We start from the raw sequence: 12,348 nt of genomic DNA on the forward strand, positions 1-12,348 counted from the left end.
AAAAACACAGAAAAAAATGGATTCAAATAATTTCTATTATTTATTTAAAAGGGGGAAAATCAGTAAATATAATATACATCTATACTCGTCATTTTAATTTGATCATAAAACAGAAAGTCGGCACTCATGATTTACTTTCCCGGGCCTCACAAAATGATGTGGCGGGCCAGATTTGGCCCCCGGGCCGCCACTTTGACACTTGTGATTTAGAGGCTGTTTTTCCTAATGTTTTAGTATTATATATTAATCTATTATTATAGTATTTTAACATGGATTTTATTATCGTCCCACAATGGCTAGAGTGGAGATTGTTTTACATTTCCAATACAACACAAGTCATAATTATTATTCATGTGTTTATTTGGTCTTGTCAAAGATGTGAGACGATGCACAAACGAAACAGGAAAAAAAACCATCACGGGCACAAAATGACAGGTCAACTCTAACAAGGGTCGTGATTGGCCAAGCCAGGCAAAGTACAGGTGAGTGACGCCTTTGAAAGTACGGACGCGGTGGTCCGAAAAAGGGGCCGGCCGGAGGCGTTTCTTCGTCCAATTGTCACGGAATCATCCGATTAAGGCTTTTGGTAAGCTAAACCCCCAATAAATATGTTTGAGTGTGGCCTGAACAAAAGCTGTTCAAAGAAAGGATCAATAGAAAAAAAGTGGATGGAAAACGTCCTTTACTGTAGCTCAAGTTTTTCTACAGGCCGAGTACAATATTGATGTTTACAAGCTGGAGCCAGTGAAGCTACACGCGGTATCGGAACAGTTAAGAGTTGACATTCACACAACACATTCTCTAGCGATCGTCCTGAGGGGGGGCGAGGGGCAGTAGTCTGACAAAAACAAACAAACAAATTTAAAAAAAAAAAAATCGTCTTCTCTAGTCTTTCTAATGGCGGCAAAATTTAATTGGACGTTAACAGCTAGTGAATAATAATAAGAACTACGAGGCGGCAAACCAAAAATGCCCTCATCACCCTCTTTTCTTTTCCTTGCCGTTGTCATGACAACTTCCTTCCATTTAAATACAAACACCGATGTATTACGCCCCCCCTCCCCCCAAAAATGACATCTCTGGCTTGCAAAGTATAAAAAATGTTGATCCCACCCCTGACCAATTTAACACACATTTCTCAAAAACTTTAGAACCCTCCCCAACCTCCCACAGAGGAAGCCCCCCCACCCGCAGACCGAGCCCACTTTACTTTTTTTTTTAGGAGATCAGAGACAACGATCGCCACCCAAAAAAAAAAAAAAAAACCTATAATCACTCATTGGGCTAATCTGATCAAGTGGGAGGTCAACCCAAAATCCCACCCAAATCCCTCCCCCCCTTTTTCCACTCTGTCGCACCTCCTCTACCAGAAGTCCCGGCGATGGTACGCGTCTGGGTCGCAGTACTTGGTCACCACTACTCTGTTGGCAAACTTCCTTCCGGTCAAGCCCTGCATGGCTTTCTGGGAGTCGAACACAGACATGAACTCCACAAAGATCTGCAGGAGGGAGGACACAAGCAGTTTTACAGAGGCCTGCCACCACATCTAAATAACAAATATAAATCGTTCAGTTTTTGACTGTTTTTTTATGCCGTGTTGGTGTTGTGGATTATCTTGCGTTGTAAAAATCAACAAAAACATTCTGAAAAAAAACATTATTAATTAATATTATTAAATTTGGAGTACACCCCCTAAAATGCCAAACAGGGTAAACAGCTAGCTTCTACACCTGAGAAAAAGATAAATTTAGCAAAGATTTGCAAATCTGTTACTGGGATTATGCCAAATACTGTCATAAACAACGTTCCCTCTAATTTTTTGTTTGTCTGGGCAGAAAGACGAACTCCCTGAGCACACAGAGTACCGGTGTGAGCAACATCATCATTGCTCGGTATGGGCACACATCAGTATCACACCTACCATAAGCAGGTGCATGTCTACTACACAAATGATTTTGTAATAATAAAATGTAATGATTGATATCTATGACTGGGCGGCCCGGCGGATGAGGGGTTCGCGCGTCGGCCTCACCGCTTAAAAAAATAATTAAAAAAAATATTTTGTGCGCGCCATATGATTTGCTGTGCGCAGATAAGACGAGAGTATTGCACAATTGCACACGCGCGCAGCTTAGAGGGAACATTGGTCATAAACATTTTAGCATTGATCCAATCAAGTGTTATTTATTACCTGTCAACTCAATGGCTGCCATTGACGGCAATAGACGTGCATCCATGGCACAAAATGAACATTACGTTTGTTCGTTTCCTGGCAAATCTGCTAGTTCAAACTGATTGGGCGTCTACTCGAGGCATTTTAAATTCACCTCGGAAGGATGAAAAGAGCCACCTGATTGGACGGCTATCATCGTCAATGTGACTATGAGTGAATGACGACCACGTAGCAAAAAGAGAGGTGAAGGCTTATTTTCCAACAGTTTTGAAGCCAAAATTCCCCTGTAATGCCAGAATGACCCACCTTGCCAGTGCCGGGCACTTCCAGGCCATCGACGGGCCGCGGGATCTCGATGCTCTTGACCTGGCCGTACTTGCTACACTCGTCCCGGACGTCTTCCACAATCTCCTCGTACTCTTCGTCGTCAAGCAACTCCTCCGGTGCCACCATGTTCATCAGGCAGAGCACCTCGGTGGGCAAGCCGCCCATTTGGGTGACGGTGCTGTTCAGGCCGGGCACCTGCAGCGTGACGGGGGTCTGGTTTATGCTGGTCTGCAGGGAAACAACAAAGTTCAGAAGAAAAGAAGGGGAACCCATTCACTTCCACCCTACCTACTTGAGTTAATTTCAACTATGTCTTCCACAAACAATTATTTGCATAGTTTAATAATCGCCTGTTATTTTTGCATTAAGTTGACCAATCGACTCATACCTGCGTGTGTGTGAGTATTATTTGATCATAGTATGGTCGACACATACCAGAGTTGCGTTCTTTGATCCCACACTGGCCCGCTGCACCAGGAGTTTCTTGTCTCCCAGTTGCATGCCGTTAAGCCCGGCAATCGCCTGCAATCAAACCACATCTTTAAAACGTGTCCTTCACCTCCCCACTGAGGATTTCACGGCTAAGTTACCTGGTCGTTTAGGTTGACGTCGACATATTCACAGAAAGCGTATCCTTTAGACAGGCCGGTAGCACTGTCCTTGACCAGGTTGAAGGCCTTCAGAGGGCCAAAAGACGTCAAAAGCTCCTTGACCTGGTGAGGGAAGTGGGGGGTGGGGTTTGGAGGAGACACATTGCAAAACGATATCCAAGAGCGAGAGGTTTTTCAAGTGGACCCGTCGACGCTGGGACTAAAAACGCTCGGTCGCCCGTAGTTACGGTGCAACCACAAACCTGGTCGTCATTTAAGTAGTTGGGCAGCCCGCCGATGAAGAGTTTGTGGGCCGAGTCGGGCACTACTGTGGAGACCACTCCTGTGTTGACAACAAGACCTTTGAGGACAGCAAACAGTGCCAACTCCCATACATATTTACGCAAATGGTGTATGAATTATGCCAACAGGAGTAGTAATAGTAAAAACCATTAATTGTCTGTGTACCAGGCACATAGACACTGGGGTTCTCGCTCATGCCCGGCAGTGGCTGGTAATCGTGGGGACGGCGTATTTTTAGGCTTTGACCTTGAAAGATGATTCCGTCAAAAGCCATTGCCTGTGTTGTCTCATCCACTGAGCGAAACTGGAAAGAAAAAAATGGTACGTTAATCCGGCGTTATTTTCCAAAGACGCAGAACGGGATGAAATGAAGAGTGGAGACAAACCTCAAGGAAGGCAAAGTTTTTATCTTGATTGATCTGCACCGCAAGCACCGGGTTTCCCGGCGCCTGAGTGAGACCACCCAGACGCATCTGAGCATTAAAGAAGTCCATCATTGACTCCTGGAAATGAGGAGACATTCGGAACGTCAGGTAAACGGCCAGCGGTTTCGAGCGGTCGGCTAGGCGATTTTTAGCGTCGCTACCTCAGTGATCCCAAAGGGGATGTTTCCCACGTAAAGCCTTCGAGCCTGTCGGGTCATCTGGCTCCCCACCACGGGCACCGGGGTGGGGGTGACGGCCAGGCCGTCTGGAGTCATGGTGGGCAAGAGGGCTGTTGCTGGGATCTGACCGGCAGCTAGGGGCACAAAATCAAATCAGAACATATCTTTTTGTAATAAAACAACAAACACCAGTATCCCCACAGAAAGAATTGTATTGAATTCATTTACACCCTGACTGGACGATTCGCCGAAAGACGTTTGGCCGACGGACAGTTCGCCGAACGGACGTTTCGCCAAAACGGGATTCGCGCGCTCGCCCCGTCCCCCGGATCGTGTGTGTACATGTTTTTCAACCTCGGCCCGCGGGCCATATACGGCCCGTTACAGATAACATTCATTTAGGAATAACAAGGGCATGTACTGCCCCCCGCTGGACATATTTCTGAACTGTCCGTCGGCCAAACATCCGTCGGTGAAACGTCTTTCGGCGAATCGTCCGAGTACCCATTTACACGCAGTCTTATATTTCTGATGCACAAAGGTAGAGAAAAAAAATGCAAATAAAAGTCAGCACGAGACACACGACGGCACTACCTTGCATGGCTTTGTACTGCATGGGGCTGATGTTTTCAAAACCGGGTGGCGGGACATCCCAGTACTTCTTCACCTTTATCTTCTTCTTCTCACGGTGCGGAGAACGGCTGTGGGATACAAACAAAACACGCCTTCTGAGTAGGAGTCTTCAGCAGAGAGGAAAAAAAAAAAGAAATCAATCCAAGGTCATGCTAAAACGCGTGTCACGACATAATCGAAACGTCGATGGCAAGTTGAAAACACTTGACTTGTTTTTCCTTTTCGTAGGCAGGACATGAGATTGTGGCATAACACAGCTTTGCGATCGTTTTGCTGTATTACCTTGCAGTTTTGTCCTGTGGGTAGCTCGGTGGTGAGCTGAAATGACATTGGAGGGTGTTGACAAAATCATTCGCTAACATTTTACACTTGTATTGTACTGTATAGTCTTTTTGATTGTCTTTTATTGAAGGAATTAGCACAATGTTTTCTGTATATATGCCATTTACTTGTTGTAGCTCTGTCCAGTTTTAAATATCTACTTTTTTGTCCTGCTCAGTAAGTGGCTGAAACTGTTTATTTTTTTAGCATTTTAGCTAAAGTTCATTCCTCATTCCAATTTTTTTTATTTATATGACAAAATTCAAAAACAGACACTAATCATATACATATTAGTTGGGACACCTGCAAAGCTAGGTATCCCTGTTGTAAAATGTCAAAGGTTTTTGTTTGGTTCTTTTGATCCCCCTGTATGCATTTTATGGTTGTCATTCTAATTTGTGTAAAAGTTATATTATGTTCTAAGACGTCACGTCCAACACCATGGGTAAGATTCTTCAAGTTTCGGTCAGGAAAATGACTTCTCATTTCCTGCCAATCATTTGCCTGAGTGTTTCTGGTGCATGTGAAAAAATTATGACTCCCTTCTGGTACTTTTCATCCATTCATGCATCTTATTTTCACTAAGGACATGGGGACCCTGGAGACTATCTGGTTGCGAGCCAACCGCTGAGTTTTAACCCATTTTCTTTTTAAAAAAATGACTAGAAAAATATTAGTTTTAAAACAAAAGATACTGCGTGGCACTCAAGCGCTGGGAAGGATGTTCCAGCTCGGAAGTCCAGACATGGATGAAGAGTGGGAAAACTCACCTGCGTCTGTGTCTGCGATCCTTACTATCGCCACGGCGATCCCGGGAACGTCTGTCCCTGTCTCTGCTCCTCCTTTTCCTGTCTCGGCTGCGGCTGCGAGAGCCGGAGCGGCGGTGGTGCCGGTTCTCTTTATCCCGCTCAGCTAGGGCACCAAAAGAGGTAATTGGAAATACAAAAATTAATGCCTGCTTAATGATGGACCTTATCATGAGCGGGTCATTAACAGGAAGTAAAAATGACATGTTAAGTGTTCTGGCATATAATGATTCCAGGTCATGTGACACATTCAGATCTGATTGTTTTATACAAATCTGTTTATCATACAAATATTTACTGTAATCATGACTTAATGACTGTGCTTGGGAGATACTATTACAGTATGTTACAATTGATAGGACATGTTTTTATTTTGACATGCCAACCATCATATCAACCCCCCACCCCATTCTAATTATTAAGATATTTAAGGACATCGTGCTACAAGATTTCAGTAAAATTTTAGCTACTTAACGACTGTGTTGTTAAGTTATGTATAACATTAAAACCAAATCGAAGTCTTAAACGGTATAAATTAGTTCTTATTCATTTGAAAATGACTGTTTGGTTTTGTACTCAACGTTGAATCATTTTTATTGCATTTAGATTAGGTAAATGGATCAAATGAATCCATCAATTTAGATTTGCGCACTTTCACCTCAATTTTATCTTTCCAAGTCCCTGCACTTGCACATAATTCCGGACTTTTGCAACACTAGTTTAGAAATGAAAAAAGACGAACACGACTACACGATAACCAAACTACTGTAACATTATACTTCGTTTGTTATCATAACTTCAAATGTATTTAGAATTAGGCACGCGACCAGCTGCAAAACTGCAAAGTTTCCCATAGCGCGTAGCAATTGGTGCCATTTTTAGCTAACGGCAGCGATGTCTTCCAGTAAATAGACCGAGCCGGAGCAGCAAAGCGTCATGGCGGCAACACATATCTACGTGATTGATTGCATTGCTTTCGAAGAACACTTCTCCAAAACAAAATCTGCTCACCTTGCTTATTTTCGGATAGCTGCCGCTCAAATTCGTCGAAATCCGACATCTCTGAAGCTTTCGGCCGCTTTCCGCGTCTGCGTTATTCGCTCTAGCTAAAAAGTGAACCTCGAATCCCACCCCCCGAAAAAAGGTCGCACAAGGAAATCAGCTTCGATTTACAAGCCCGATGAGAATAACTGCGTTCGGATTAGCACATAAAATAAGTGATCTTTATTTACAAAGCGAGCGGTAAAGATATGGAGGAAAAAACGTGGCTTAGCCCCGCTAGCATTAGCAACGCAAAGTCCAGCAAGGGGAGAAAAAAAGGCCTGGCGCAGCTTAGCTTAGCTTGCTAGCACAGACAACGGAATGAATGGGGACTATTTTACCGAACGCCAAACACAAACTCCGAGGTTCGTTAGGCATCCAAAAAGGGAAGTCAATCGGCTTTAAAATCCATACGCGCGCGCCTTATCGAGTTTGGAGGTCAGCGAAGAGTATAAAGAACACAGAACGCCCGCGTTTCTTTCTCCCTCCGTCTCCCTGGTCCTCCTCAACAACGGAAGTCGACTCACGGGCTTCCGGTAAATGGCTAGCTAAAAATATATAGCATTTTATTTTGGGGAAATAAATTAATTAGAAAAACGCACGTTTATTATCTTTCTTTTATTTTATTCATTAGTTATACCATGTATATATTCGATGTAGTTAACCATTTGATTCACAATATACATGTAGGCCTTCTAATGCACAATGTGATTTTGTTTGCTATTGTGTCCCATGTTTATTAACAATAAGACAGGAAAGACCTGTTTTTTTTTTATTTATTCTAAGTTTCATAATTGAATACTTTTAATACATTAGTTGGTGTGTAACTTGCTTTATTCTGATTTCTGAGGAAAACAAACATGGAATTCACTGAATTTTTTTCTGTTGTGTTAATATTAGGGAAAAACATGAATAAAAAAACAGAATTTTCAGTAATTGGCCGTCTTTAGTGCAGGCAGCAATTTAACAATGCCAGTGCTATTTTAGCTAACAAAATGTGAATAGTATCTCAAATAGGCTTCCTCGTGGCATCATTAATACTCATCATCTCATGCAGTTGTGTTTATAGTGTTTATATGCATCGGTTTCGTCGATATCTCAAAATGCGCCCTTAAGCGGGGTCATTTTTTGTGTCAAACATTTTCCCCGTTGTCAGAAGTCGCAATTTGAATACTAAAATACTTTTATCAGTTGTCGAACAAAGGCACTTACAGAAAACAGATCATGAGTGATACTACAATTCAAAGAAACGACTTTAATTAAGGCAATGTAATTAAATAGTCATGGCAAAAACATCAAGTAAACACAAAACACAGCGACAATATATAAAATTATCATTCCTTACAATTAAATAATATCTTTACAAAACTGCAGTGCAGATATAAATATATTATTGCCGATTGTATCCAAACATTACAATAATACTGCAAAGTGATTATATTTACCATGTGATGTAAATGCAGCTATCATAATATGAATACTGAAGATGGCACTAAAATTCACATTGAATTTTCAAAAAGTAAGCCTTTAGAAAAAAAAAACCTTTGGGCTTATTCACAAAAAAAAAATCTTAATGAGGATGTCTGTTTTGATGAGTGTTTCTGGATTAAATGAGTGAAAAAAAGAGAATAAAATATTATTCTGTACCTGTAGACTTTATCAATCTACTTTAGTTCAGTGTCTGAACCTGTAGGCGATTGGCAGAAGTAAGTTGTTCTTCTTCAGAGCTTGCACCCTGTTCACGGTCTCCTCATCCAACGCCATGTAGCACCGGCGAGCGTAGTCTAGCAGTTTCTCCTTGGCCGGGTCAAACTCTCCAACCACCGCCACCTTCTCGGGAGCCACCAGCAGTAGCTCGGCGATGGGCGTGGTGGAAGCCACCGTGTTGCGATCCACGCCGTGGATTTGAAATGCCTTGGACATGTTTTTCAGCCGTTGGTATGTGAGGAGAATTTTCTTGTAGCGGAAAAGCACCCCGGCGGGGTCTTTTACTGAGGTGTGGAACATGAAAATAGACTTTATCAAAAACAATTTTGTCGTAAATTGTCATTTCTTACCTCTTTGCCTCTCTCTGATCCCTCTGAAAACCCGCTTTCTCTTGAATAATACTTTGTTGCTGTTAATGGAATCTTGCATGGCACCCTCTCCAGATATCATTTCTTCCTCTTCGAGGTAGCCATCATTGTCCAAATATTCGTCCTCTTCCCGCAGGAGTGGAAGAGAATCTGATGAAAGAACGAAAGTCATATTGTTGTTAATCTGGGGGCGAGTTATCTTGTTATATTTTTAACCACCTGGATTTAAGTTTCGATGTTCATTCATTAGCAGTCTTGAAGCGCTGTTAGCGGCGGTGCTACCAGCAGAATTACTGGCAGCGCCGAGGCCGTGCAGGAGAGCTGCGGATCGTGCCGAAGTAAACAGAGAATTCATGGAGGCCATCTGGTTGCTTATGGGATTGGACATGTGGTTTTGGGAGGGAGCCGCTGAAGTCATAGGGGGCCTTTGTTGGATCATTTGGTGAGAGGGCAAGCGTTGCGAGTCTGTCTTTTGTTGCCCTACGAGAATAAGACACCAGTCAATATTGTAGTAAGATCCAAGAAGTCAAGAAGCATCTTTAGGATTGTCATTTCATTAAAATAGAATTGTTTTCATTCAAAAGTTTGAAATATTTTGGCAAAGAAAAGATAAAAACTGCAAGAATTTCTTTGTAGAAATTTCGCCTTATATTGATGGCCAAAAAATCAATACTGTATTGTCATAAAATAGGTGATTTATAATCCTAGTATACACTTATGTCCATTTCAACTGCTGAGTTAAAATTACAGCAAAATAGTAAATAATTTCCATGTGCTCACACTAACCAGCAGGATGTCCATCGTCTCGTCTTTCCCTCCAGTTGAACCGTCTTGACTCATAACCTGCAAATGCAAAATTATACAAATTAAACTGTCGGACTGGACCACTAGTCTGGTTCAGCAATAAATGTGCTTTGTAAACAGAAAATAACAAATAAAGAAAAGAAAAAAACAGTTGATTTGAATTGGGAACAGTATTATTAAAAAAACTGATTTATTTTTAGTCCATATCATTCAACCTTATAATGTTCATCGGCATTACTGTACTTGCCTTGATTTTGTCGCTGGATTTTTGTGGACGTAATAAAAGAGTCGAGCTGGCACCGAAGGAAGTCCCGTTCCTCTTCCAAGTCCTCAATGCGTTTCTGAAGCCACGAGTTTTTCTCCAGAGAAATCTGCAGCTGCGTCCGAAGGTTGGTGGTCACCATGTAGTTGCTGTTCACGTGAGAGGAGCCAGCAGATGGTGGCGACCCTATCAAGGAAAAGATGAAGCTAATGTAACGTAGGAAAATTGAATTCAAAGATCCAACATCCAAATTTAAAATCGTCTTTTACCTTCAAAATTTTGGGGATTTTGGTTGAAAAATCCTTGCTGCTCAAAGTTGCTTTCTTCCAGTGGAATGGTTATTTCGTAACTGTCTTCATTTTTGCGAACTTGGAAGAAAAATAACACAACACATTATACATTACATATTTTAAAAAGATAATTTAGAGAAAAATATCTTACTTTGTAGGTGTGTGGATCCTGAGTGGTTATTGGATGTGGATGCAGTGTCAGATCTGTTTCCATTTTCCATCATCAGAACCTTAAAAAAAGATACTAACTGATTTAAATTATTATATTTTATTTATTTATAGCTACACAAATCTACACAAATTTCGTCACACTGAACACACACGTAATAACATTATTCAGCCTTTACAAATAAAATATATTCAAGTTTGATTGTGACAGAATTCAGATTTTTTTTTAAATTTCAATTATATATGCAATTGAGGTGTCTGCTCATTGCAGTTTTTTATGTACATGCTATCTTTAATAACACATTAAACAAGTATTTACTGTAACCTTATGAATATACATGTTTATTTTTACGATCCCGATTAAACATGCGAACAAGCTAATCAAAGCAAGGCTAGGAACGGTCCAGCTGCAAAAAAATATCATAAAGCATCATTTTCGTTTCATTCCAATGTTGCACTCTGTCTAAATATTATATCATTCCAGTGTTAAAAGTGTAAAAATGGGTTCGTTACTTACCAGATCAACGCTGGTAATAACCTTGTGACAAACATGTAATAAGACGTCGTTATTACTCTGTCATGTCGCCATCTCGCAAGCGCTTCCGCTAGCTAACAAGCTAACAATAACACTAGTAGTACTATTATTATTGTCTAAACGATGACGTAATTTCCGGTGGAGATTTTCTAGTGAATTTCGAGTGGTTTTCAGAATAATGTAAACATATTTAATAATTCTGTAACATTCATAAAATGAAACAAAACCAAGTTTTGGCTCTGGAAAATAAGGTTTAAATTAATAATAATTTTGTTAAATTGTTTTCACCTTTGTTGGCACCAGTGAATCAGGCAGGACAGGTAGAGCAAGTGACGACTCGAGTGTCATGTTTCACTATTTACTGTTGACTCCGGAGTCATTGCTGCCGTCAAAACTATTTGCAAGGACGTTCTGGAATCGTGTATAAATCTGGCCGCATTCTAGGTAAGATTTAAAAGTTGATAATGACGCCACTTTGTACACAAGGATGTTTGGATCTGTACTTGTCCGCTGGATTATTTTTTGTTACCTGAAACTCGACAGGTGTGGCACTTTTGACCGCTTTGACACTGAGCCAGTATTTGTAATTTGGTTCAACTGTTTTAACGTTTAATTTCTAACGTTTTAGTTTGTAATTCTGCTTAGTTTTTTTCACTTCATGAAGCACAGTATTATTTAGTTATTATAGGCTATAACTGCACTGTAGGAAGATATACAAACAAATAAAAAAAACTTGAAAATTTACTTTAAACTTTAAAGTACATTTTCAAGTCATTTATTTATTTATTTGTATATCTTCCTAAAGTGATATACTACACTATTTATTACACATCATTTTAATTCTCTGGTATTGTTTTTTCCGCATCCTCAATGCCCTTTAAGGATTTCTTTATACGTTTTTGCGTATTTGTCAATTGAATTTGCCACAATGAATGCATTAAGTATCTGTCTCAATCTATTCTACACGCTTAGCCATGACCTCAAAGAATGACGGCCTGTCCCACTGCAAGCTCGCCCTGGTGTTTGCGGTGCTGATGGACCTTCTGGGCGTCACGTCCCTGCTGCTGGGCGTCTTCGCACCCCTGGAGATCCGAGGACGTGACTTTGGAGATTTTCTGGTGTACTCGGGAGCTCTGCTGGTGCTTCTGTCCTTGGCCGGCTGGGTCTTGTGGTACAGCGGCAACATTGAGGGTCTGACCTCACGCAAGGAGTTGGGGGGTGCTATGGGAGGCGCTGTGGATCGCCTGGCCCGGTCCTTGAGCAGAAGAATACGACTCCCCAGGACTCGGAGCAGTCCCACATAAACTGAAGTGAAAGGAGCGTTATTATGTACAAGGACAAACTATTGTATTCAATGCACAGAAGAGAAATACATAAAGGATTGTATAATATCCGGAGTCTTCTTCAACATAGTAC

General features: G+C 41.3%; 3 protein-coding genes across 12 annotated transcripts; 1 reads left to right on the forward strand and 2 right to left on the reverse strand.

Annotated features, from left to right (window-relative positions):
- Nucleotides 1–342: 342 nt before the first annotated feature.
- Nucleotides 343–7,332, reverse strand: u2af2a (U2 small nuclear RNA auxiliary factor 2a). 9 transcript variants are annotated; one of them, XM_077598701.1, is made up of 12 exons: nucleotides 6,769–7,332; nucleotides 5,722–5,863; nucleotides 4,913–4,948; nucleotides 4,592–4,698; nucleotides 3,980–4,131; nucleotides 3,780–3,896; nucleotides 3,541–3,697; nucleotides 3,354–3,433; nucleotides 3,091–3,213; nucleotides 2,936–3,022; nucleotides 2,480–2,728; nucleotides 343–1,498 (listed from the first exon to the last, which is right to left on the reverse strand). In XM_077598701.1, the coding sequence occupies exons 1-12, from the start codon at nucleotides 6,815–6,817 to the stop codon at nucleotides 1,364–1,366; spliced, it is 1,434 nt and encodes a 477-aa protein (XP_077454827.1). In that variant the 5' UTR covers nucleotides 6,818–7,332; the 3' UTR covers nucleotides 343–1,363. The 9 variants fall into 9 exon arrangements, with proteins under 9 accessions (XP_077454827.1, XP_077454824.1, XP_077454828.1 ...); XM_077598698.1 differs by having other exon boundaries at nucleotides 3,354–3,451; XM_077598702.1 differs by having other exon boundaries at nucleotides 3,559–3,697; nucleotides 5,722–5,869; nucleotides 6,766–7,332.
- A 701-nt stretch (nucleotides 7,333–8,033) lies between these two features.
- On the reverse strand, nucleotides 8,034–11,044 carry ccdc106a (coiled-coil domain containing 106a). Its single transcript, XM_077598891.1, has 8 exons — nucleotides 10,915–11,044; nucleotides 10,381–10,459; nucleotides 10,209–10,307; nucleotides 9,925–10,125; nucleotides 9,660–9,716; nucleotides 9,093–9,353; nucleotides 8,856–9,023; nucleotides 8,034–8,789 (listed from the first exon to the last, which is right to left on the reverse strand). The coding sequence occupies exons 2-8, from the start codon at nucleotides 10,451–10,453 to the stop codon at nucleotides 8,473–8,475; spliced, it is 1,176 nt and encodes a 391-aa protein (XP_077455017.1). The 5' UTR covers nucleotides 10,454–10,459; nucleotides 10,915–11,044; the 3' UTR covers nucleotides 8,034–8,472.
- Nucleotides 11,045–11,217: 173 nt separating this feature from the next.
- LOC144073226 (transmembrane protein 238-like) lies at nucleotides 11,218–12,323 on the forward strand. 2 transcript variants are annotated; one of them, XM_077598892.1, is made up of 2 exons: nucleotides 11,218–11,376; nucleotides 11,905–12,323. In XM_077598892.1, exon 2 carries the CDS (start codon nucleotides 11,907–11,909, stop codon nucleotides 12,234–12,236), a length of 330 nt encoding a protein of 109 aa, XP_077455018.1. In that variant the 5' UTR covers nucleotides 11,218–11,376; nucleotides 11,905–11,906; the 3' UTR covers nucleotides 12,237–12,323. The 2 variants fall into 2 exon arrangements, with proteins under 2 accessions (XP_077455018.1, XP_077455019.1); XM_077598893.1 differs by lacking the exon at nucleotides 11,218–11,376 and adding an exon at nucleotides 11,399–11,475.
- The last annotated feature ends 25 nt before the right edge of the window (nucleotides 12,324–12,348 follow it).

The sequence above is a fragment of the Stigmatopora argus genome, chromosome 4 (genome assembly GCF_051989625.1).
Source record: "Stigmatopora argus isolate UIUO_Sarg chromosome 4, RoL_Sarg_1.0, whole genome shotgun sequence".
Taxonomy (NCBI): domain Eukaryota; kingdom Metazoa; phylum Chordata; class Actinopteri; order Syngnathiformes; family Syngnathidae; genus Stigmatopora; species Stigmatopora argus.

What these genes read in the sequence shown, in the direction of transcription:
- u2af2a (XM_077598697.1), bottom strand. Translation starts at nt 6,817, where the DNA reads ATGTCGGATTTCGACGAATTTGAGCGGCAGCTATCCGAAAATAAGCAA. An exon ending in ATCCGAAAATAAGCAAGGTG is followed by an intron (nt 5,870 to 6,765) that starts AGCAGATTTTGT and finishes CCTCTTTTGGTG; the next exon opens with CCCTAGCTGAGCGGGATAAA. An exon ending in AAAACTTTGCCTTCCTTGAG is followed by an intron (nt 3,698 to 3,779) that starts GTTTGTCTCCAC and finishes TTTTCTTTCCAG; the next exon opens with TTTCGCTCAGTGGATGAGAC.
- ccdc106a (XM_077598891.1), bottom strand. Translation starts at nt 10,453, where the DNA reads ATGATGGAAAATGGAAACAGATCTGACACTGCATCCACATCCAATAAC. An exon ending in AAATCCCCAAAATTTTGAAG is followed by an intron (nt 10,126 to 10,208) that starts GTAAAAGACGAT and finishes TTTCCTTGATAG; the next exon opens with GGTCGCCACCATCTGCTGGC. An exon ending in AATCCAGCGACAAAATCAAG is followed by an intron (nt 9,717 to 9,924) that starts GCAAGTACAGTA and finishes TTGCATTTGCAG; the next exon opens with GTTATGAGTCAAGACGGTTC.
- LOC144073226 (XM_077598892.1), top strand. Translation starts at nt 11,907, where the DNA reads ATGACCTCAAAGAATGACGGCCTGTCCCACTGCAAGCTCGCCCTGGTG.